This window comes from Mangifera indica, chromosome 14 (assembly GCF_011075055.1).
Source record: "Mangifera indica cultivar Alphonso chromosome 14, CATAS_Mindica_2.1, whole genome shotgun sequence".
Lineage (NCBI taxonomy): Eukaryota > Viridiplantae > Streptophyta > Magnoliopsida > Sapindales > Anacardiaceae > Mangifera > Mangifera indica.
The window spans coordinates 6,189,968-6,214,426 of NC_058150.1; the positions used below are offsets into that span (position 1 = coordinate 6,189,968).

The 24,459-nt window shown below is 30.9% G+C and overlaps 4 protein-coding genes across 4 annotated transcripts; all 4 read left to right on the forward strand.

Annotated features, from left to right (window-relative positions):
• Nucleotides 1-337: 337 nt before the first annotated feature.
• LOC123196326 (condensin complex subunit 2) lies at nucleotides 338-5,157 on the forward strand. The gene is given in 15 exon segments (XM_044610306.1): nucleotides 338-774; nucleotides 963-1,064; nucleotides 1,155-1,269; nucleotides 2,078-2,151; nucleotides 2,224-2,284; nucleotides 2,375-2,575; nucleotides 2,669-2,773; nucleotides 2,776-2,978; nucleotides 3,086-3,242; nucleotides 3,325-3,444; nucleotides 3,447-3,574; nucleotides 3,677-3,707; nucleotides 4,097-4,233; nucleotides 4,503-4,613; nucleotides 4,749-5,157. Coding segments are annotated over 15 exon segments (1,971 nt in total). The 5' UTR covers nucleotides 338-531; the 3' UTR covers nucleotides 4,932-5,157.
• Nucleotides 5,158-8,353: 3,196 nt separating this feature from the next.
• On the forward strand, nucleotides 8,354-10,795 carry LOC123195644 (fatty acid hydroperoxide lyase, chloroplastic-like). The gene is made up of 2 exons (XM_044609464.1): nucleotides 8,354-8,851; nucleotides 9,611-10,795. Exons 1-2 carry the CDS (start codon nucleotides 8,399-8,401, stop codon nucleotides 10,640-10,642), a joined length of 1,485 nt encoding a protein of 494 aa, XP_044465399.1. The 5' UTR covers nucleotides 8,354-8,398; the 3' UTR covers nucleotides 10,643-10,795.
• Nucleotides 10,796-17,229: 6,434 nt separating this feature from the next.
• Nucleotides 17,230-18,195, forward strand: LOC123196575 (fatty acid hydroperoxide lyase, chloroplastic-like). The gene is made up of 2 exons (XM_044610628.1): nucleotides 17,230-17,242; nucleotides 17,465-18,195. Exons 1-2 carry the CDS (start codon nucleotides 17,230-17,232, stop codon nucleotides 18,070-18,072), a joined length of 621 nt encoding a protein of 206 aa, XP_044466563.1. The 3' UTR covers nucleotides 18,073-18,195.
• A 4,259-nt stretch (nucleotides 18,196-22,454) lies between these two features.
• LOC123195645 (fatty acid hydroperoxide lyase, chloroplastic-like) lies at nucleotides 22,455-24,254 on the forward strand. Its single transcript, XM_044609465.1, has 2 exons — nucleotides 22,455-22,937; nucleotides 23,014-24,254. Exons 1-2 carry the CDS (start codon nucleotides 22,494-22,496, stop codon nucleotides 24,043-24,045), a joined length of 1,476 nt encoding a protein of 491 aa, XP_044465400.1. The 5' UTR covers nucleotides 22,455-22,493; the 3' UTR covers nucleotides 24,046-24,254.
• Nucleotides 24,255-24,459: the final 205 nt, after the last annotated feature.

Consider the following 24,459-nt stretch of genomic DNA (forward strand, 5'->3'; position numbering starts at 1 on the left):
AACATTGAATTTAAGAGGATAGTGTTGCTTATCTAGCAAGCAATCCCCTAAATGGTAATATTAGGGAGGATTTACAATAGAGGAGTAGGGTTGGATTTGAGTTAAAATGATATTGTTTTAATTTATTTGTATAAAAATTGTTTAGTCTTACAAATATGACAAATTGAATATCTTTAAAATTTAAATTTGAAAATATTTAATTTTTAATTTGAGTTTAACCTTGAATTTGTATGAGTTAAACTTTTCTTTAAGTTGTTCAAGCCGAGACATTTTATTCCTGTAAGCTATAAATTGTAGTGTGCTTTGGCGGGGGCATTTCCTCTACCTAAATATGAAAACAAAGGTAGAACGGCTAAATGATACTAGGACCTTACAACGACTCGATGCATCACACACATTTTATCATTTCTCTCCAACCCAAATTTTCAAAACAAAAACTGGAGGGAAAATCCATTAATTCACTTGTGCAACTACATCAACAAGCACCCAATCCTAATTTGCGATCCTCGATTCCTATTTGAATTGGCACAAATGGCTGAAATCCTTAGCCCTAATCGGAGGCAGAGAATTCTAGTGGTATCTCCGACTAGCCCCTTCTTCTTGGGCTCTAACGACGACAGACGGGAGCGGGCCCAGGCCCGAGAGGCTCGAGCCGCTGCTATCCGCCGGAAGGTAGTCCATGCTCCGCCTCCAAACCAGGTTGACTCTCCCTGTCTATGCAAGGACCAGATTCTGGAGTTGTTAGATAATTGTATCAAACTCGCCAGCGAAAATGTCCGTACAAACCCTTTTAAGTATAAATATTTTCTGCAATCTTGTTATTTTGAAATTTGAATTTATATTACCGGAAATAGAGAATTTATTAGTGTGCTATAATGTCGATGGTGGATGAATGGTCGTTTTGGAGTATTTATTAATGATATTTATTTATTTATTTTTGGTTTGGTGTGATGGGCGTGCAGAAAATTAATCAAAAGAATACCTGGGAGTTGAAATTGATTGATCATTTAGGTGATATTATTAAGGTGGAAGAAGAAAATAATGTGGAGACCAATTTCCAAAAGGTGTGTTATTCTATCTTGAATTTGGCAATTTTAACATCCTTTTGCACTTTTCATACTTAGGAGAACATCTGTAAATGATTATTTCTACAGGCAAGTTGCACTCTCGAAGCTGGAGTTAAGATATATTCAGCCAGGGTTGACTCACTGCATTCAGAAGCATACAAGGTTCTTGGTGGAATTAATAGAGCCGCTCAAGAAGATGAGGGTTAGGTTTCTTATACTGAAGACTGAAGTTCTTTTAAATGCTTGCATTGTATGCAATTTGCTTTGATTTTAGTCATGGTTTTGTACGACTATAACTAGGAAAGTATTGTCTGAAGTATCGTGTCAAATGATCATTGTTCAATTGCAGGAAAATTAAAAGTTATTCAAGGGCCATTGTGCTTCATTTCATGGATTGTACACATAAAATTATGGTCTCCTACTGTTTTCATTGACATTAGTTTAATGTATAAGGTTCTTAATAGTTTTGAGCATTATACGTGATTGAACTTGCCAGAAACTTTAAATATACACCCCACCCAAATGTACTCTCGTTATAAAACTAGTGTAACAAAAACTGAAAATTGTCTAAAAGATTTCCCTATACAGTTAACCTGTTTTCTATGTTAGATAAATTGGCTTGTCCTTTTTACCAGAGAGACAAGTTTAGGATAAAAATACTGTCAATAAGAATGATTTGCAAGAATTTTTTCACTTCTAACTAAACTTTAATATAATACATATGTTTGGCGTATATACATAATTTAGCTTCTATGGATTTTAGCTTTACATTTATTTTTCCAAGATCAGTTTATTCTTTTATCTACATGGTTAGTTTTAAGCATGCATATTTATTTGTCCTCTTTCCTTTCTACTTGATTTTCTATAGTCTGAGCTACCCCACTTACTAATGTGATTGGTTATAAAGATACTTGTCCTTAAGATTGCTTTTAAGATGTTGATTTGCAGTATACCCTGGCTCCCCTTTTTGTTAGGGTTGCTGGTTTCTTAATGTTGTATTACAATGACAGATACCATGGTGAAGGATGCCACTGTTCAAACTGGACATGAGGAAGGCCACTCAAAGAAAGACAGGGAGAAAAAGGTAATATTTTTTATTACTTTATAGAGTTGGCTAATATTTTGTCTATATACTCATAAAATTCTCTATATGCAGTTGTCACCTTTGTCCACGCTGGAATCGTCTTTCGAGGAACTTAATATGAAGAAATTCGATGGTTAGTCACACATTCTAGCTATATTCATCACTGCTGTAAGATATACATTATGAAATATGATGGCATTTTATTCTTTTTTTCTTTGGTTAGTTGCATTTGCAGTCGATCCTCTCTATCATCAGACATCTGCACAATTTGATGAAGGTGGAGCTAAGGGTCTTTTGCTGAATAATCTTGGAGTGTATGCTGGATGCCGGGTGCTCTTTGACTCACAAGAAGTACCAGGGAAGGACACATCATGTGCAAACCAACATTATGAGTCAGATACAATTGACCTATCTTTCATTAGAGGTTTATCGCTTCTAATGTTAGATTTTCTCTGTTTTGCAGTTATGTATTAGGAAATTGTGGTTCTAATGGTGCTGAACTTTGTTGTATTTATAGAATGTGTTGAACAGATGGTACTGAACGTGCAAGTGAAGAATGAAATCTCACCAACTCTTAGGATTATCATCAATGAGTTTGATGAAGATAATAGAAGGCCGTTAGATACTTTGGTCCTAGCCAGAAAATGATAGATGAAGTTGAAGCTCTGAATAATAGTGAAGTTGAGTTTGATGGTGATGCATTTGAGGATCATGGGACCTCTGCTTTTGATCACGATGACCAGACCTCCACTTTTGTTCATGAGGACCAGTCAAGCATTCTTGATGAGAATATCAGTGGTGTAGATCCGACTTTTCCAAGTTATGAGGTTTGTCATATACCTCTGTTCATTAGGTTTTGTTTGTCATATGTTCTATTACTTATCCCATTATCATTTGAAGAGTTCAAGAAATGGGTTGGAATTGCTTTTTGCAGGAAACTGTACCATTTTCTTCCCCCAACCCTGATATGGATGACAGAATCGAGAAAGTTGATGAATATTTGTTTTTAAGTTTGGGATTTTCTTCAAAACAAAATGCTTGGGCAGGTCCTGATCATTGGAAGTATAAAAAAGTTAAAGGTCCAGTGGCAGGTGGTAGTATCAATTGGCTATTTTTTTGGTTTCTGTAGTTCAATGACATTGGAACATAAATGAATTCTCTTTGCTGGTTCAGAAGATGATCCTGCTCGAGAAAATGCATCACCAGTAACAAACAAGAAAACAAGGAGTAAGAGACAAGTGGAGCCTGATATAGATTTCACAAAGTCCTTAGATGAGGAGTTACCAGATATATTTGGCCTCCGAAAAATCCGAAGTCATTATTGATGCCTTCAAGTAGAGCACCATGTAATACATTGCTGCCTGAAGATTGCCATTATCAACCGGAGGATCTTGTCAAACTGTTTCTTCTACCTAGTGTAATGGTACGACTTGATGTGATTCCACAACTATGATATGATTCACTGGCTATATTTTTTACTGCTTCATTCTTTTTTCTGTTTATAAGATGCCTCTGTTGATTGTAGTGCCTTGGGAAGAGGAGAAGAAAGTCCTCAGGTAACTTTCACTGGGATAGTTATCAACTACTTTATTGAATATCTGAGAATTTCTGATAATTTGTCTTTTTGCTTCTAGTCTTAAATACAGACTTTAATAATTTGTATTAATTACCGCTGCTTTCTCTCATAATTTTTCATAAACTATAGTATACACCGAGCATGTCACAAGCATCAAGTTTATAACTGTTAGTTTTCCAACAAAACATTTGACAAATTTTGGACTTTGTTTACTACTCCATAACTATTTGTCAATGCTTAGCCTATATTTCTACATGCCTAACAAGATTTGAGTTTTTACAGTCATAACTGTAGTCTCTTTAGTTTATATATTATTAAATGCTGGGGATTTGGTTATATTAGACATCTTCATGTTTCCTCTATCTCCAGCTCAATCAAGACAAGAAATTGATGATTGTGAACCATTGCCATCCTGGGGCAACGAAACATTTAGTTGCCAATTTGATGATGGAAATGATCAAAGTGATGTGGAGGACTATAACACTCTTGTCTCTCAGCCTCGCCAGGTTGGTTTGTTTGTCTCTTATTTAGCCCTTCCTTTTCCAATCACTGTGAATGTAGGCATTCCAGGGCCTATGAATGAAATGACGTGATTTCTGACCTCTTATATGATGGTATTATATTTGGTAATATCATATATCATAAATATGCAAAGGTTTTTGATTGTCTGCATGTATTGAGAATGTAAATTTAAAAAGATGTTTCAAACATTCACCATGTACTGAAAACTCTGTATTTGGTGCTTTACATTTTGCTTCTTATCTCAACCATCCAGATACAAAAAATTGAAGTTGAGTATGACAAAACTTCTAAACAAGTTGATGTTCAGATTTTGAAAGAAACCATATGGTCTCAGATACAAGAATCTGCTCAAATGGGCGTTGAGGTATGCTAGTCGGATTTGCTCTTTGCAAACTTCATGTGGTGATAAAGTATATTAGACCTCTTGCCCCGACCATCTAACTGAATTAAAGTTGGGATAATGGTGATCTCTAATTTAGATATTTTGTTTCTTGAAAAGGAAGAGGCACAATCGTTCAAGCACCTCTTGGCGAAATTTCCTACCAACTGCCGAGCTTCTGCAACAGTCAAGGATATCTCACCTCATCTGTGTTTCATATGCCTTCTACATTTAGCTAATGAGCATGGTTTGAGCATCCATGGTTGCGGCAGCTTGGATGATCTTATTATAAAGCTTCCTTGAAACCTTATGCATGCAAATAATTACTGAAGAGTAAAGCATCAGAATCTCTCTGATGCTTGTGTATGGTATTTGTGCATCAAGTGGAAGTCACAACCCCATGTACTAAATCTGCCTCATCTGTCGCGTTCACACTAAATAATGGCACCACAAGGCTGTCACTCTTTTGTGAATTTGTCTTGATCTGTCTGTCTATCTGCATGTTGATTGGCAAACAACTGATTGATCATCTTGTGCTCGAGACTGCTCTCTGGTTCTCCACGTGAAACACACAGCAGCAACGTGTTACACATGATAGAGGCCCCTGAAGATTTTTGTTTCTGAAGAAAGAGTTGATGGTCCCCTAAATCATGTCATGCCAAACATTTCCTCATCCTGGATCTCCATCTGAGATCTCCTGCTCATATAACGGCCAAAGGATTATTTCCCAATTTAAAGCCGCACTCATAAATCAACTTCAGATAAAAATTTTTATTAAAAATAAGAGAAATTATTATTTTATTAATAATATTAAAAAATATATAAAATTCAATATTTTTTCTCTGAAGGTTTTAAAAGTTAATAATTTTATTCATACATAAAATTTTTTAATTTTAAAAAATCATAATTTCTCTCCAAAACTTAGGGTTTATACTTTTTTCCCTCTCCAAGTATGATGATGATGTTTTTGGTTGAGGATACATTGGCCAATGTGTCTTCATCTCTCACCATCTCTAATAGGTTACGAAGACATCTCTTTGTAGATTCTAAAAAAATCGACAAAGATGTTCATCTTTATTGTACATCAAAAAGGGTGAAAGATAGAGATGCGTTAGTTGGTGTCCTCAAGTAAAAGTATTGTTGTTAGTGATTGGAGATGGTAATTAATGAGAGAGAATAAAAACCTTGGATTTTGAAAAAAAAATGTTACTTTTTAGATTTAAAAACTTTAAATAAAAGTAAAATTTTAGTTTTTAAAATTTTGGGATGTTAAATTTTATTTTTTTAATATTATTGGTAATTTTATCTTTGGTTTTTAATAAAAAAATTTTATAAAAAATATGTATAGATAAAATTTTAAATTTTTTAAACAATATCTATTTGTTTTAATATTAAAACTTAAGTGAACAATAATCCTTTGGCCTGGTTTAAATCACATGAAATTCATTCAATCTCAGTGATGGTCTTTGCAAGGTGGATCAGTATGAAACGTTTTATTTTGATTAGAAAAACCATTGGATTGTTATCGATTTCAATTTCCTGACCATCTGAAATATGTTCAAACTATTGCAATAACTGCAGTCACATGTCCACCGTGTACTACTACTACTTTTTGTCGATTACTCGTGCCGTCTTGTGAGAGGTAAGACAGGTCACGTCTTGGTAGCTGAAAGCTAAAGCTTAAGATGTCTTCTTGTCAAGATATTTTCCCCACCATCCACATGTTGATTGACAAGTCTTTAATACAGGGGACAAAAGTCGAATGCCAATTATAGCGATCTTGCATAGGTAGCCTGAGAAACACGGAGAATGATTCTTAAAATACTACAGTAAAAGGTTAATATTCGTAGATTGATAAAATTATTAGTTTTTTAAATTAAATAAAATATATATTATTAATTAAATAATATTTTTAATTTTTAATTTAATAGATTTTCTTAATTTTAATATTTTATAAATATATATTTGAGTTTTTAAAATTTTATAAGTAAAAGTTTGAGATTACACTAAACTTTAGGTGAGAATAAGTTTGTTGGCCTTTGTTTTATGATCTAAAAGTAAATATGATAATTTATGTTATTATATTGTGTTTGTATTGTATCAATTTAGGTTTCGGGATCAAAGAACTTCAACTCTAACTTTGATTCGAACTAAAATCGTGTTAAACATTTTCAATCCTAACTTAACTTTTTAATATTTAGGTTGATTTGACTCAAATTGATTTAAAATTATCTATTATTATCACACTCTAAAATATTTTTAATCTCTTAATTTTTTCACTAAATCACTCTAATTTACTATTAATAAAATACACATTATAAAATTTTTTTTGCTTACGTATGGTTTAAAAATTACATATTAAGACTTTTAAAATACGTTAATAATTTTAATAATCAAATTAGATTTTTTTTACTAAATAATAAAATAAAATATTTAAATAAAAAAAAATAATACAAATAATTATAATTATATAAAAATATATCAATATACAATATATAATTATTTCAAATGTTATTGATATAATCCTATACTAATCCTATAATTTATTCATAACAAATTTTACTAAAATAATATTTTTTAATCAATTTAAGTTACTCCGGGTTTTTTCATATTAATATTAATATTATCCAATTTACTTTTAAATAGTATTAAATTATTGTATTAAAAATTACATGTTATAACTAAAGGTTTTTAAGTCTATCCAACTAAAACTCTTCTGAGCCATCTATAACTTAGCCATGTTCTAGCGTACGGTTGCTGTCTCATCAAAGTTCTTGATTAGACAACACAAGGCCAAAGGGTTTATTCTCACCCAAGTTTTGATGTGCTCTCAAATCACATATATAAGGTTTGAAAATTTTAAAATTTTATTTATAAATCAACTGTTATTAAAATTTTTTATTAAAACTAAGTATAAAATTATTATTTTATCAATAATATTAAAAAATATATAATTTTATCTTATTTTTTTCTTAAATTTTGAAAACTTATAATTCAACCCCAACCTTAACTTTGATAAGTAGATTCGTCTCCCTCCCAAATCAGTTGCAAACTCCGGTGACGACGACGATGGCCACTACTATCTCCACTTTTAGCCTGACAGAGATAGGAGTTGGTCAATGACATTGACAGAGACAAAGCTCCGTCAACGAAGACAAGTCTGTCTCATCTCTCTATTGAGGAAGAGATGGAGATGATTCGTAAATGGAGATTTATCCTATTCTGTCTCCTTCGATAAATAAACGAAGATGAATCATCTTCGACTCTTCCTCGAAGGAGAGACGAATAATCTCTATCTTTGCTTTGTCGACGAAGACAAACTTCTTCATCTCTATTGACATCATTGACCGTCTCCCTCCTCTACCAAGTTAAAGATGGAGACAGGGGTGACCACCATTGTCATCGTTAGAGTTTGTAATGGATTTGGAGGAGAAAATTTACTTTTTAAAATTGAGATTAGAGTGAATTGTGAGTTTTCAAAATTTAGAAAAAATAAAATTATATTTTTTTTTTAGTAGTATTAATAAAATAATGATTTTACCTATAGTCCTAACAGAAAATTTTAACAGTAATTAGTTTATGAGTGACACTTTAAGTTTTTAAATTATATAGATATGTATCTGTAATTACATTAAAACTTGGGTGGGAAATAGATTTTTGGCCGACAACACAATATTGGATGGTGGGTTTTTACCATCAAATTGCTATATAACACAGGCTGTCTCTGGGTACTGCAAATAAACTATCATTGAAATTCAACACCCATCACTATGATGATCAAATCCATGAGCTTAAGTCCCGGCATGCCATCTTCATCTTCACCCTTGTCTTCTCCACCTCCACTCTCCACCGCCTCACCGCCCGCCACTTCCCTCCCACTTCGCACAGTACCCGGATCCTACGGCTGGCCTTTGCTTGGCCCCATCTCTGACCGCCTTGACTACTTCTGGTTCCAGGGTCCGGCTACCTTCTTTAAGAAGCGTATAGAGAAGCACAAAAGCACGGTGTTCCGAACAAACATGCCGCCGACGTGGCCACTCTTTCTGGGTGTTAACCCGAATGTTATTGCTGTTCTTGACTGTAAGTCATTTTCGCATCTTTTTGATATGGAGATCGTGGAGAAGAAGAATATTCTTGTTGGTGATTTCATGCCTAGTGTCAAATTTACTGGAAATTTAAGAACTTGCGCTTATCTTGATACTTCTGAGCCACAACACGCTAAGGTACATGCTGTCCACATTGACCAAAGTTTTAGTTTCTTTTGTTATTTGCTGGCTGTTGCAGTATAATTTGTTTGATGGCATCAGAGTTTAGGTTATGGTTCCTTATTTCTCATTCATCCCAAGTCTTCCATTACATATACTTGATATATTAAGACCTTCATCTGAAAATTCCTTGTTCTTCTTCTTCTTCTTTAATCATTTTCACAGATATACATTATACCGAAAAGATCATTAAACATGTTTTTATGTGCATATAAGCATTAATCATTATTTGAGAGAAATATGATAGAGATATAGTCGGCTACACCAGTCCCGATTGACGGTGGAGGTTTTTGAGAAGAAATACATAGCCCTGTTTTGAAGACTTTCGTCAACAATTGAGGATAAGATATGATAGGCTGAAATTAAATCAACGGCTAAATTACTTTGGACGGAAAATTATCAAGGCCTGTATGATGTGTCAATCGTGCTGATTGTTTGGTAGCGATTTAGGTATGGAGTGGTCGCTGAAGCGATGCCTTTTAAGCGAGGACCTACTTTTGCTCTCTCCATGTAGTTATTATTGTTATTATTAATAATAATGGTAGCTTTCGGTTTCAGAGAGAAACGACATGACTTATAATGCAGATGGTGGTCCTATTCTTCATTACACTTGTAGGGACTTGCTTTTTTTTTTTTTTTTTTTTTAACAAATAACCCTATCTAAGTCGGATTATTACAGCAGTATGTATGTATTAATTTCAACTTTCGTCAACACAGATCAAGAACTTCGTCCTTGACATTCTGAAACGCAGTTCAACAGTGTGGCTTACAGCGCTCAAGTCGAACCTCGACACATTGTTTGACACCATTGAAACGAATATCTCCGAGAAGGGTTCTGCAGGCTTTTTATTCCCTTTACAAAAATGCTTGTTCAACTTCCTCACAACGGCCATCGTTGGAGCTGATCCCACAACCGACCCTAACATCGCCGACTCCGGCTATGCCATGCTGGACAGCTGGCTCGCCCTACAGATCCTCCCCACCGTCAAAATTGGAATCTTACAGCCTCTTGAAGAGATTTTTCTTCACTCTTTTGCTTACCCCTTTGCCCTCGTAAGTGGAGGCTACAATAAGCTTTATAACTTCGTTGAAAAACAAGGCAACGAGGTGGTGCAACGAGGTGTCACCGAGTTTGGACTCACTAAAGAAGAAGCTATCCATAATTTGTTGTTCACGCTAGGCTTTAATGCCTTTGGTGGGTTCTCTGTGTTTTTACCTACTTTAATCGGCACCATTGCTAGTGATAAAACTGGAATACAGAAGAAACTTAGAAAAGAAGTTAAAGAAAAAATTGGATCTTCAAGTTTGAATTTTGAGTCGGTCAAAGATTTGGAACTTGTTCAGTCTTTTGTTTATGAGACTTTGAGAGTCAACCCTCCAGTCCCTCTTCAGTACGGCAGGGCAAGGAAGGATTTTCAACTGAGTTCGCATGACTCGGTGTATGATATCAAGAAAGGTGAGTTGCTTTGTGGGTACCAGTCTCAGATAATGAAAGACTCGAAGGTGTTTGAAGATCCAGAGACTTTTAAAGCGGAGAGGTTTATGGGTGAAAAAGGAAGAGAGCTGCTGAATTACTTGTACTGGTCAAACGGGCCACAGACTGGATCACCCACCGGGTCGAATAAACAGTGTGCAGGTAAAGATGTGGTTACTCTGACGTCGTTTTTGATCGTTGCTTACATATTTCAAAGATATGAATCGATCAGTGGGAGCTCTTCTTCAATCACAGCCGTTGAAAAGGCAAAATGAGCAGGGATGTAATGGTAACGACGAGGAAATTAGGGTACTTTCTGAACTTTAAAGTAAAAGCAGTAAAAGTGAACAGTGAGATTAGTGGTGGCGATGGTGTGGGCCAACGTGTCATTTAATTTAAGTCTTTATTACATATTTCTCTTTCATTTACGTCAGTTTTTTGGCAGCTAGTCAAATGGCTCCATTTGGATCTTGGTCTCAAGTTCAATGTCCTTATAAATAATAATATATTATTAAATCATTAAAAATTAAAAATTAAAAATAAAATAATAAATAATTATATAATAATAATATATTATTATTAATTTTATTGAAAAAGTAAATTACTATTTTCCCTAGAAGGGGTGGGAAAACTGGCCTTTGATTTCTATGTTACTAATGTCCACGTTAAACTTAATTAATAAAAAATGATATTAATATAGGGCCACGCAAGTCATATTGTCTCAAATTAATTCATTTTTGTAAAGCTATCGTATTATCCCTACAAGCAATCATTGACGATAGGAAATTAATTAAAGTAAGCAGTCAGTTTACTGTATAAACCTTTTTTGATAAAAATATTTAGTTTTTATCTTTTTAAGTAAATCATATTTTTTATTTTAAAAATACTTCTCATCTTATATCTCAGTATTTACATTAGTTTTTATAGTAATTTTTATAGATTAATCTCTTATATTTCAAATGATATGTATTAAGCTTAATTTTTTTATAATGAATAAGATTAATTTTTTATATAATAATTAATTCTTATATACTTTTATACAATTACAAAATGATGGATATACCAACATTTTCTCAGAATGATACATTTTTCTAAGCGGATGTGAAAATATATAAAATGGTACGTGAAAAGGTGCAGATGCATAAAAAGGTGCGACAACACTGAAGAGACGTGTGAAAGAGTGCGAGTGCGTGAAAAGAGTGCGAGAAGAGGTGTAGATGTGTGAAGGAGTGCAAAAAGGGGAGGGGTGTGGTACATAGAATATAAAAAATATATATTATATTATATTATATATATTATATTAACAATATATATATAAAGGGCTGCAGAAAATGTAAAAGGGTCCACACCCCTTTATATATAATATATTATTATATAATATATATTTATATATATAATATAATATATTATATTATATTATATTATATATTATTATTATTACACACATTTTACATTTTTACGCACTTTTATATATATATATATATATATATATATATATATATATATATATGAGTGTGAGAAATGTAAAAAGGCGCGGGAAATGCAAAGGGACCACACCCTTTTATATATAATATATTATATAATAATATATAATATATATAAGTATATATTATATAACTTTTATTTATGATATATTACTATTATTATACACCCTTTCACAGTTTTACACACTCCTTCACATTTTCACATACCTCTTTATAGTTTTATGCACCACTATATTATACTTTCACGCACCTCTTTAGCGTTGTTGTACCCTTTCACGCACCCTTTAATAGAATGACGCACGCTTTTACGAATTCACACACTCCTTTATAATTTCACGCACTCTTTTACGATTTCACGCACCCTTTTACAATTTCACACACCCTTTTCATGTTTTCACACACCCCTTCAGACTTTCACGCACCCTTTCACATTTTTACACACCCCTTTACACTTTCTCACATTTTTGCACTCGCTCAAAAAAACACACCGTTTTATGTTCATCATTTTGTAAATGTATAAATGTATATAAATATCAATTATTATTCCTAAATTAATCTGTTTTTCATTTGTAAATCTTATTCATTATAGAAAAATTAAGCTTAATCTGTATACTCTGAAATATAAAAGTTTAATTGTGAAAACTGCTGTAAATAAAAAGAAATAGAATGAAGGGTATTTTTGAAATGAAAAATATCATTTGTTCAAAAAGATAAAAGTTGAGAAATCTTGCCGAAAGAGGTTTACCCAGCGAAATCAATGTCTATTTTAATTAATTTCCCTTGATAATTGACCAAAGGATTATTTTTCACATAAGTTTTAATTTAATCTCAAAAATATATTTATAACAGATAAAAAATATAAATATTCATCTATCCTTAAACTTTATTTAAAATTATTCTTAAATATAAAAGTAAAATTGTTATTTAATAATAATATTAAAAAAATTATAATTTTATCTCATTCCTCTCTTTATGTTTTAAAAATTAATATTTCAGCCCTATATCTCAACTTTGAAAAATAACTTATTCCTCTCAAATCTGTAGGTTTTTTATTCATACCCTGAACTTTGTTGAACAATGAAGCTTTGATGATGCTCGTCATCTGGAAGACGACGTCTTTGTCTGTCATAAGGTCGTCGTTTGCTAGAGAAAATGGTCAAATTTTAAGTTTGATTTTTTTTTTAAAAAAAGTGAATTTTTCAAAATTTAATCTTGAAGGAAAATTCTTAGTTTTCCAAATTAAGGTGGAGAATGAGATATAATTTTAATTATTTTAATATTATTAATAAAATAACGATTTTATTTCTTAACTCTTACAGAAAATTTGTAGGTGTCTCCTAACAGACTAAAACCTGGGTGAGTATTTGAATTTTTCATCTGTCACGGATATATATTTGTCATTTTATCAAAACTTGGGTGAAAAATAATCATTTGACTTTGATAATTGGATCAAATATGATTTGATTTACACTAAGTTGTAACCTTGTTGAATTTGGTTAGGTTGCATATTTTCATAGGTAACTATAACAATATTAATTTTAGCAACTTAAATTGATGAATATTTTTTTTCAAAATTTTGGGAAGATAAAACTACTGTTTATGTCTTTCTATCATTAGTCTTTTTTCTTTTTATGTTAATATAGCTATGCTTTAGATGGAAATTTACAATTTAAGAATTAAAGTTGTAGAAACTTGTGCCAAACTTTTGGTGGGAAATAGTGATTTAATCCAAATAATAAATCATGTTTCTTAAGCAGCTCATTCAGTCTCAATCAAAATTTTAAATTGATTGTGTGCTATTGACTTTTGATAAGTTAATATCTTATTTTACGATTAGACTTTTATTTAATCAAATTCATGAAACGATATTAAAAAGGTGATAAATCATTATATATCAACTACTCATATAGTGCATGTAGTAGTCAATCAATATATACAGCTAACCACGTTATCTACATGAAGTTCTTGATAAAATATAGACAAAAAAACCTTTTGTTCAGAAAGAGAAAAAAACACTTAATAGTTAAAACTATTCTCTACAATCTTCTTAATGGGTCTGTTTCATGTCATGCCATTATGAAATGAGAATATTTTCATACCAGATTAAGACCACTCGATCATCTACTTCTCATTATAAAAAGATTTGTCTAAATTCATTGCATTACGGTTCTAATATTCAATTGGGCAATTACACATATAATCCTTTCTCTTGGTTTATAAATTAGGGATTGTATAAAAACATATGGATGAAACTCATTCAGAATTATCCATAACATAATAATAGATATAAACTTTTGAATAGCGAGTTAAACCTCTTAAAAAAGTTATTCTAATCATCTTGATTTTGTTGTTTTTCATTACTTGCACTAAATTGTATATTTCTTATTTGTGCAATTTTGAACATGAAAAATTTGGTGTTAGAAAGAGAGCCTATGTAAAACCCTCCATTTTTGGGCAAAAAGACTTTCATTTTACTTTAATCTCTGTCACGGACCCTTTGTTTGATGGCCCATGGAAGAGAAACAAGTAAAGATGGCAATTGTCCCCTCCCAACCACTATGTTGCTTTGTCTTGTCTTGTGCTGGAAAAAAGATCCCCCAAAATAAATAATAAAAAAATAGACATATCGATGCCCATTCTCCTCTCCTACCAAAATTGTCACATGTTACATGAAGAATAACCCAAACCCAATAAAGCACACTAGTAAACTTTCCTTACAAATTCTTTTTCCTTGTAATTTTGGGAAATTGAAATTTTTACTTTTATTTTATTAGTATATATATATATATTACTCATTTCAAAACTTAAAAAAATATATCACAATAAAAATTTACTTTCTCAAAATACCCCCCTTAATGTGACTCATACTGAGATTCTCTTTTTTTCTCTATAACTTTTTCTCTCTTATTTCTCAAACTTCAAGTGAGAACGGAATCCTTACAGTATAAAAATAAATAAATTTTTTATCAGAGAAGACACGTGATTGAACAATAAAACCCCTGAAAAAACCATTATAAAGGATTCAACTTGGACACAAGAGAGGGAGAGACGAAAATTGCTAAATTTATTAAGAGAATTAACATTTGTTGCAAAGATTTTACAACAAAATCATCCACATTCAAGCCAGTGTTGACTCAAACTCGTATGTTATGGGTTTTTTTTATGAACAATTAAAAATGAAATAAGTATAGTAGATTCATGTTCATAACTTCATATAAAATTTAATTTTGATATGATTTCATGTTATTAAATTGTTTAATGCTATTATTTCATGTTGTTTCTATTATTTAAAGTTTTTATAATATTGTTTAATGTTATATTGATGGTTATAAAATATCAAAATTCAGGCCTGAAAAATTTCAGACGAAGAATAGGTTGACGTGAACGCCAACCCTTCGGGGGCGTTTGGTTTGAGTAATGTTTTATTATCAAAATAGAAAGATTACCTTGAAGATATATTACTTAGAAGATTATTGGGTATAAATGATTACTATGTTTGATAAAATTTGGTAGGTATAAATAATTATTGTGTTTGGTTAAAGGTATTAAAAAATTATTAGTAAATTATTTTTCTTAAATGCCCTTGAATATAATTATTTTAAAATATTTTTTATATTATTTTTCATGTTAATTAAAAATAATTTTTTTTATCTCAAAAAATCAATAAATAATAATATAATTATAATAAAAGATCACCTTAGATAATCTTTAAATACCTAAGGTGAAGGTGGTAATCACAGTACTACATATATTACCTGTCACGTCAACATTGGTAATAAAAGATTACTGTAATATTTTATTACTAACAAACCAAATAAAGGAATAAAAGATATATTACCAAGATAATCTTCAAAAACTGGAATCAAACGGCCCCTTGGTGTTAACGCCAACCCCCCGGGCCTCACTAAATTTATTTATTTTTTCTGTTTTCTTTCATTTAACTCAATTCATTTATTTTTTATGCTTTTTTATTTCAATTTAGTATTCATGTGTGTATTGTTTTCATTGTTTAAAGTTGTTATAATATTGTATTAATAATTATAAAATATAAAAATTCAAATCTGAAAAATTTTCAAACAAAGCCAATCCTTGGAGGCAAAGCCAAAGGCTTGGCGTCGCCAACCCCCTGTCAGATTTTTTTTTTTGTTTTTTTTCCATGCAATGGGCCTCACTGAATTTAAAGATTTATTTCTTTTTAGTTCTTTGCTTTGGATTCGTTCACTCTTGGGCTCTACTACATGAATAAAAAAATAAAAAAGAATAAAATCATTTATAGTATTTTATTTTAGTTGTTCTCCATTTGCAATATTTTATAATATTTTTTCTCTATCTACAATTTAACATGTGCATTTAAATTCTTTTTTCAATCAAACTTGTATGGCCCCGTTACATAAAGAAAAGAGAAAAAAAAATTCAGGGGAGGTGGTTGGCGACGCCAACCCCTTGGCGTTGCTGCCAAGGGTTGGCATTAACACCAAGGGATTTGCAACGCTAACCCGTTATTCATTTGTAAACTTTTCAGATTTGAATTTTTGCATTTTATAACTATTAATACAACATTATAACAATTTTAAATAATAAAAACAATGTGAAATAACAATATTAAAGAATCAAATAATATAAGATCACAATAATATTAAACTTCACATGAAGTCATGAACATGAATCTATCATACATTATTTGATTTTCAATTGTTCATAAAGAAAACACATAACATGCTGACTTGAATATGAATAATTTTACTGTAAAATTTTAACAACAAATGTTAATTCTCTAAATAAATTTAGAATTTTTATCTCTTCCTCACTGGTAAACTAAGGAAAAGGAGAGAGATAATATTTTCTCTTTCTGCATAAATTATATTAATAAGGGTATTTTAGGAAAATAAAACACTATTATAGTATTTTTGTTTAAGTTTTTAGATGAGTGGTATATATGTATATATGGATTAAATTAAGGGTAAAAATTTCAATTTCCCTTTAATTTTTCATTTTCTTTCTCTTCCCCATAAAAGTCAATCCAAAACTAAAGAGGTATACGTAACTTGATTCAAATTATTAAATCAAATTAAATTATTTAAAAATTTTGATTTAATTTAATTTGAGTTTATAAATTTTTAAAAAATAATTTTTCATTTTGGTTCTGATTTAAACGATTTTTAAATTGAACAAACCGTAAATTATATTTTTATATAATAACTATATTTGACAAAAATTTTTAATAAACAATTAAGTATAAAACTTATTTTTTAATATTCATTTTATCATTTTTTTTATATATATGTGTGTATATATATTACATGTTTATATTATACTTTAAAAAACTACATTTCAAGTAATTTGATTAAATAATATATATTTGAATATGAATGCTTTTAATGGATTTAAACTGTAATATAAATTAGACTAAACAATATTATTTTAGTTTGATTTGATTTAAAAATTAAAATAGTTTGATTCTGTTTAAAAATTTTTCAAACAATTTTATTTAGTTTAGTCCGAAAAAACCTTTAAACCGTACTAAATCGAACTTTACGCATGCCTTCAAAATTCTCTCTTTTTTGGTTCAATTAGAATTAGATATCAACTTGTACATTGGAAATTGTCTTTAAGGTTTTAAATTTGTCTTCAATTCGGAAGGGTTTATTCAAGTTTTTTGGGTTCGAGGTTTTCTTGTTCAGTTTGCGGCATTTGTACTTACAAATTTTGAAAATAGTGATAAAACTGGAATACAGGAGAAACTTAGAAAAGAAGTTAAAGAAAAAATTGGTTCATCAAGTTTGAATTTTGAGTCGGTGAAAGATTTGGAACTTGTTCGGTCTTTTGTTTATGAGATTTTGAGACACAACCCTCCAGTCTCTCTTCAGTACGGCTGGGCAAGGAAGGATTTTCAACTGAGTTCGCATGACTCGGTGTATGATATCAAGAAAGGTGAGGTTTGTGGGTACCAGTCTCAGGTAATGAAAGACCGGAAGGTGTTTGAAGATCCAAAGACTTTTAAAGCGGAGAGGTTTATAGGTGAACAAGGAAGAGAGTTGCTGAATTACTTGTACTGGTCAAACGGGCCACAGACTGGGTCACCCACAGAGTCCAATAAACAGTGTGCAGGCAAAGACATGGTTACTCTGACGTCGTTTTTGATCGTTGCTTACATATTTCAAAGATATGAATCGATCAGTGGGGACTCTTCTTCAATCACAGCCGTTGAAAAGGCCAAATGAGCAGGCATGTAATGGTAGAGACGAGGAAATTAGGGTACTTTCTGGATATTAAAGTAAAAGCAATAAAAGTGAACATGAGATTAGTGGTGGCGATGGTGTGGGCCAACCTGTCATTTAATTTAAGTTTTTATTCCAAACCTAAAATCACTTATTTATCTTTCTCTTTCATTTACGTCAGTTTTTTGGCAGCTAGTCAAATGGCTCCATATGGATTTTGGTCTCAAGTTCAATGTACTTATGAATAATAATATATTATTAAATCATTAAAAATTAAAAATAAAATAATAAATAATTATATAATAATAATATATTATTATTAATTTTATTGAAAAAGTAAATTACTATTTTCCCTAGAAGGGGTGGCAAAACTAGCCTTTGACTCCTATGTTAATAATGTCCACGTGAAACTTAATTAATAAAAAATGATATTAATATAGGGCCACACAAGTCATATTATCTCAAACTAATTCGTTTTTATAAAGTTACCATATTATCCCTATAAGCAATCATTGATAATTGGCTAAACGATTATTTTTTATTTAAATTTTAATTTAACCTCAAAATAATATTTATAATATATAAAAAATATAAATAATTATCCATTTTTAAATCTTCGTTAAAATTATTCTTAAATATAAAAGTAAAATTATTATTTAATAATAATATAAAAAAATTATAATTCTATCTAATTTTTGTCTTTATGTTTTAAAAATTAATATTTCACCCCTATATCTCAACTTTGAAAAATAACTTATTCCCCCCAAATCAATAGGTTTTTTATATAGCTAACGATGTTATCTACATGAAGTCCGTGACAAAATATAAACAAAAAAACCTTTTGTTCAGAGAGCGAAAAAAACACTTAACAGTTAAAACCATTCTCTACAATCTTTTTAACGTGTTTGTTTCATGTCATGCCATTATGGAATGAGAATATCTTCCTACCAAATTAGGACCACTCGATCATCCACTTCTTATAATAAAAAAATTTGTTTAGATTCATTGTATTACAGTTCTAATATTCAATTGGTCGATTACACATATAATCCTTTATTTTGGTTTATAAATTAGGAATTGTATAAAAACATATGGATGAAACTTATTCAGAATTATGCATAATATAATAATAGACGTGGACATTTGAAAAACGAGTTAAACCTCTTAAGAAAGTTATTCTAATCATCTCCATTTTGTTGTTTCTCATTACTTGCACGAAATTGCCTCTCAATTTTGGTATACTTCTTATTTGTGCAATTTTGAACATGAAAAATTTGGTGTTAGAAAGAGAGCCTATATGTAAAACCCTCCATTTTTGGGCAAAAAGACTTTCATTTTACTTTAATCTCTGTCACGGACCCCTTGTTTGATGGGCCATGGAAGAGAAACAAGTAAAGAAGACAATTTTCCCCTCCCAACCACTACGTTGCTTTGTCTTGTCTTGTACTGGAAAAAAGATTCCCCAAAATAAACAATAAAAAAAATAGATATATTCGATGACCCATTCTCCTACAAAAATTGTCACATGTTACATGAAGAATAACCCTAACCCAATAAAGCACACCAGTGAACTTTCCTTACAAATTCATTTTCCTTTTAATTTTGGAAAATTGAAACCTTCACCTTTATTTTAATTCTAGTATATATATATATTACTCATTTTAAAGTTTAAATAAATATATCATCATAGTAATTTATTTTTTTAAAATACTCTTCTTGATGTGACCCATGCAAAGATTCTTTTTTTTCTCTATAATTTTTTCTCTTTTTTTTCTTAGACTTCAAATGAAGAAGAAATCCTTATAGCATAAAAAAATAAATTTTTCATTAGAGAAGACACGTGATTAAACAATAAAACCCATAAGAAAACTATTATAAAATATTTAACTTAAACACAAGAGAAAAAGAGACAAAAATTGTTTAAATTTATTATGAGAATTAACATATGCTGCAAAGATTTTACAACAAAATCATCCACATTCAGATCAGTGTTGACTCAAACCTGTATGTTATGCGTTTTCTTTATGAACAATTAAAAATGAAATAAGTATACTAGATTCATGTTCATAACTTCATGTAAAATTTGATTTTATTGTGATTTCATGCTATTAAATTGTTTAATATTATTATTTCATGTTGTTTATATTATTTAAAGTTGTTATAATATTGTTTAATATTGTATTGATAGTTATAAAATATCAAAATTCAAGCCTGAAAATTTCCAGACGAAGAACAGGTTGACGTTAATGCCAACCCTGTGGACTCCATTGAATTTATTTATTTATTCTGTTTTCTTTCATTACACTCAATTCTTTTATTTTTTACGTTTATTTATTTCAAATTGGTGTTATATATGTATTATTTTTATTGTTTAAAATTATTATAATATTATATTAATAATTATAAAATATAAAATTCAAATTTAAAAAATTTTCAAACGAAGCCAACCCTTTAGCATTAATGCGAACCCTTGGAGGCAAAGCCGAGGGCTTGGGGTTGCCAACCCCTGTCAGATTTATTTTTTTTGTTTGTTCCCATGCAATAGGCCCCACTAAATTCAAAGATTTTTTTTTTTTTTTTTTGTTTTGGATTCGTTCACTATTAGGCTCCACTGCATGAATAAAAAACTAAAAAAAATAAATTCATTTATAGTATTTTATTTTAATTGTTCTCCATTTACAATATTTTATTTTAGTTGTTATCCATTTGTAATATTTTATTTTATTTTATATTATTTTTTCCTTATCTACAATTTAACATGTGCATTTGAATTCATTTTTTAATCAAACTTGTATAGGCCCCATCACATAAAGAAAAGAGAAAAAAAAAATTCAAGGGAGGTGGTTGGTGACACCAAACTCTCGGCGTCGCCGCCAAGGTTGGCATTAACACCCAGAGATTCGCGATGCTAACTTGTTTTTCATTTAAAAACTTTTCAGATTTAAATTTATATATTTTATAATTATTAATATAATATTATAATAACTTTAAATAATATGGAATAACAATATTAAATAATCTAATAACATAAAATCATAATAATATTAAATTTTATATGAAGTCATGAACATAAATCTATCATATACATTATTTGATTTTTAATTATTCATAAAGAAAACACATAACATACTGACTTGAATGTGAATGATTTTGCTATGAAATCTTTACAATAAATATTAATTCTATAAATAAATTTAGAATTTTCGTCTCTTTCTCACTAGAAGACTAAGGAAAAAGAAAGAGATAATATTCTCTCTGTCTGCATAAGTTATATCAATAGAGGTATTTTAGGAAAATGAAATATTGTTGTGATATTTTTGTTTAAGTTTTGAAATGAGTGATATATATGTATATACAAATTAAAATAAGGATAAAAATTTTAATTTCCCTTTAATTTTTCATCTTCTTTTTCTTCCCCACAAAAGTCAATCCAAAACTAAAGAAGTATATGTAACTTGATTCAAATTATTAAATCAAATTAAATTATTTAAAAATTTTGATTTAATTTAATTTGAGTTTATAAATTTTTGATTTTAATTAATCTTCAATTTCTAAGGTTTATTCAAGTTTGTCAACTTTAGGTTTCCCCATTTAGTTTACGACATTGAGTTATTCAATTTTTATGATTTTAATTAAAAATTTGAGAATTTAGGGCTTTTTTAGGGATTATTGGAGATGTGAATTCAAGGATGGATTAGGGGCAGGGTAAGGCAAAGAAAGAGATGACTGCTTTTCCATGAGACAGGAGGAATGGGGAAGGTTCCATAATTCGGGTGTAATATCCACATATAAGCTCGAGGACATCTCAATCATTGTCCTTGTATTTTTATGATTTGAATTGAGAATTATTGATTTTGTAATACAAACGGTCATATGCCATAGGAGAGATGTTCGACCAGGCCTAAAAAAAAAAGTAGAAAAATCATTTTACATTGGCTATGTTAGAATCGCCAAGTTTGAAGGAAACAACTGTGGAACTTAAGTCCGCTCTATTGAAAGGGTCACAACAAAAATAGGTGCTCTATCATGCGAGATGGTGTAGGAAATCACCTTTCAAAGATGCAAATCATGAGAATATTCTCATGTCTTTAGACAATGCATGGATGTGATATATTAGAGTAACTAGAGGAGTGTAATCATGGTAGCAGGAAACCGAACATCCCAAGGAGTTCTGTTTTTATCACAATTGTAACACCTTCTTCTAGAAGAACTCCATTCTTGACTGAACGAATATATAGAAATTTCAATTTACATGTGATATAAATTACGTGTGATTCGTTCATGTACTTAGTTGCGTGCTGTCTCATCATGACAGTTCCTAAATAGACAACAGAACGTCTGTATGGTTTTTTTATTTTAATCAGCAAATTGCAATATAAAGCACGCACTCTGTTTGAGTAATGCTAACAAACTATCATTAATCCATGAGCAAAGCTCCCGGCATGCCATCTTCATCTTCATCTTCACCCTTGACTTCACAACCTCCACTCTCCACAGCCTCACCGCCCGCCATGCCCCTCCCACTTCGCACAATACCCGGATCTTACGGTTGGCCTTTGCTTGGCCCCATCTTTGACCGCCTTGACTACTTCTGGTTCCGGGGTCCGGCTAACTTCTTCAAGAAACGTATGGAGAAGCACAAAAGCACGGTGTTCCGAACAAACTTGCCCCCGACGTGGCCACTCTTTTTGGGTATTAACCCAAATGTTATTGCTGTTCTTGACTGTAAGTCATTTTTACATCTTTTTGATATGGAGATTGTGGACAAGAAGAATGTTCTCGCTGGTGATTACATGCCTAGTGTCAAATTTACTGGAAATTTAAGAACTTGTATTTATCTTGATACTTCTGAGCCACAACACGCTAAGGTACAAGCAGTTCATTACCTTGTAATAGCCAGTATGCTGTCTACATTAATTAACAACATCTATTTCTTCTGCATAGATCAAGAACTTCGTCATTGACATTCTGAAACGCAGTTCAACAGTGTGGCTTACAGAGCTCAAGGCAAACCTCGACATATTGTTTGACACCATTGAAACAAGTATCTCCGCAAAGGGTTCTGCGAGGCTTTCATTCCCTTTACAAAAATGTTTGTTCAACTTCCTCACAACGGCCATCGTCGGAGCTGACCCCACAACCGACCCGACCATCGCCGACTCCGGCTACGCCATGCTCGACCGCTGGCTCGCCCTCCAGATCCTCCCTACCATCAAAATCGGAATCTTACAGCCCTTTGAAGAGATTTTTCTCCACTCTTTTGCTTACCCTTTTGCCCTCGTACGTGGAGACTACAGTAAGCTTTATAACTTCGTTGAAAAACACGGCAACGAGGTGGTGCAACGAGGTGTCAACGAGTTTGGACTCACTAAAGAAGAAGCTATCCATAATTTGTTGTTCACGCTAGGCTTTAATGCCTTTGGTGGGTTCTCTGCTTTTTTACCTACTTTAATCGGCACCATTACTAGTGATAAAACTGGAATACAAGAGAAACTAAGAAAAGAAGTTAAAGAAAAGATTGGATCATCAAGTTTGAATTTTGAGTCAGTGAAAGATTTGGAACTTGTTCAGTCTTTTGTTCATGAAACTTTGAGACTCAACCCTCCTGTTCCTCTTCAATACGGCAGGGCAAGGAAGGATTTTCAACTGAGTTCGCATGACTCGGTCTATGATATAAAGAAAGGTGAGTTGCTTTGTGGGTACCAGCCTCAGGTAATGAAAGACTCAAAGGTGTTTGAAGATCCGGAGAGTTTTAAAGCGGAGAGGTTTATGGGTGAAAAAGGAAGAGAGTTGCTGAATTACTTGTACTGGTCAAACGGGCCACAGACTGGGTCAACCACCGAGTCGAACAAACAGTGTCCAGGTAAAGATATAGTTCCTCTGACGTCGTTTTTGTTCGTTGCTTATATATTTCAAAGATATGAATCGATCAGTGGGAGCTCTTCTTCAATCACAGCCGTTGAAAAGGCGAAATGAGCAGGGAAGCAATGGTGATTTTGTTAATTGCAGTGGTGAGATACTGAAGTGGAAGAATAAAAAGTGAAGGATGAGATTAAGAGGGTGGCTTGTTCAGGAAATATTTTATTATTAAAATTGAAACGTTTGTTTAAAAATAAATTATTTAAAAAGTTGTTGTATATAAATAATTATTATATTTAATAGATATAAATAATTATTATATTTAACTAGAAATAATAAAAAAATATTAATAAATTATTTTATTTTAATATCTTTGTGTATAATTATTTTAAAATATTTTTTATATTACTTGTTATATTAATTTAAAATATGGTTATTTTTATAAAAAAAAAAATAAATAAAAATATAATTATAATAAAATTAAAATTATTTTGATAATTTTTTAATACTTAAAAAGAAATGTGGTAATCG

Bases quoted from the DNA above. Each gene is read 5' to 3' on its own strand.
- LOC123195644 (XM_044609464.1), top strand. From the start codon at position 8,399: ATGATGATCAAATCCATGAGCTTAAGTCCCGGCATGCCATCTTCATCT. The intron at 8,852-9,610 runs GTACATGCTGTC...TCGTCAACACAG, and splicing joins CTGAGCCACAACACGCTAAG to ATCAAGAACTTCGTCCTTGA.
- LOC123195645 (XM_044609465.1), top strand. From the start codon at position 22,494: ATGAGCAAAGCTCCCGGCATGCCATCTTCATCTTCATCTTCACCCTTG. The intron at 22,938-23,013 runs GTACAAGCAGTT...TCTTCTGCATAG, and splicing joins CTGAGCCACAACACGCTAAG to ATCAAGAACTTCGTCATTGA.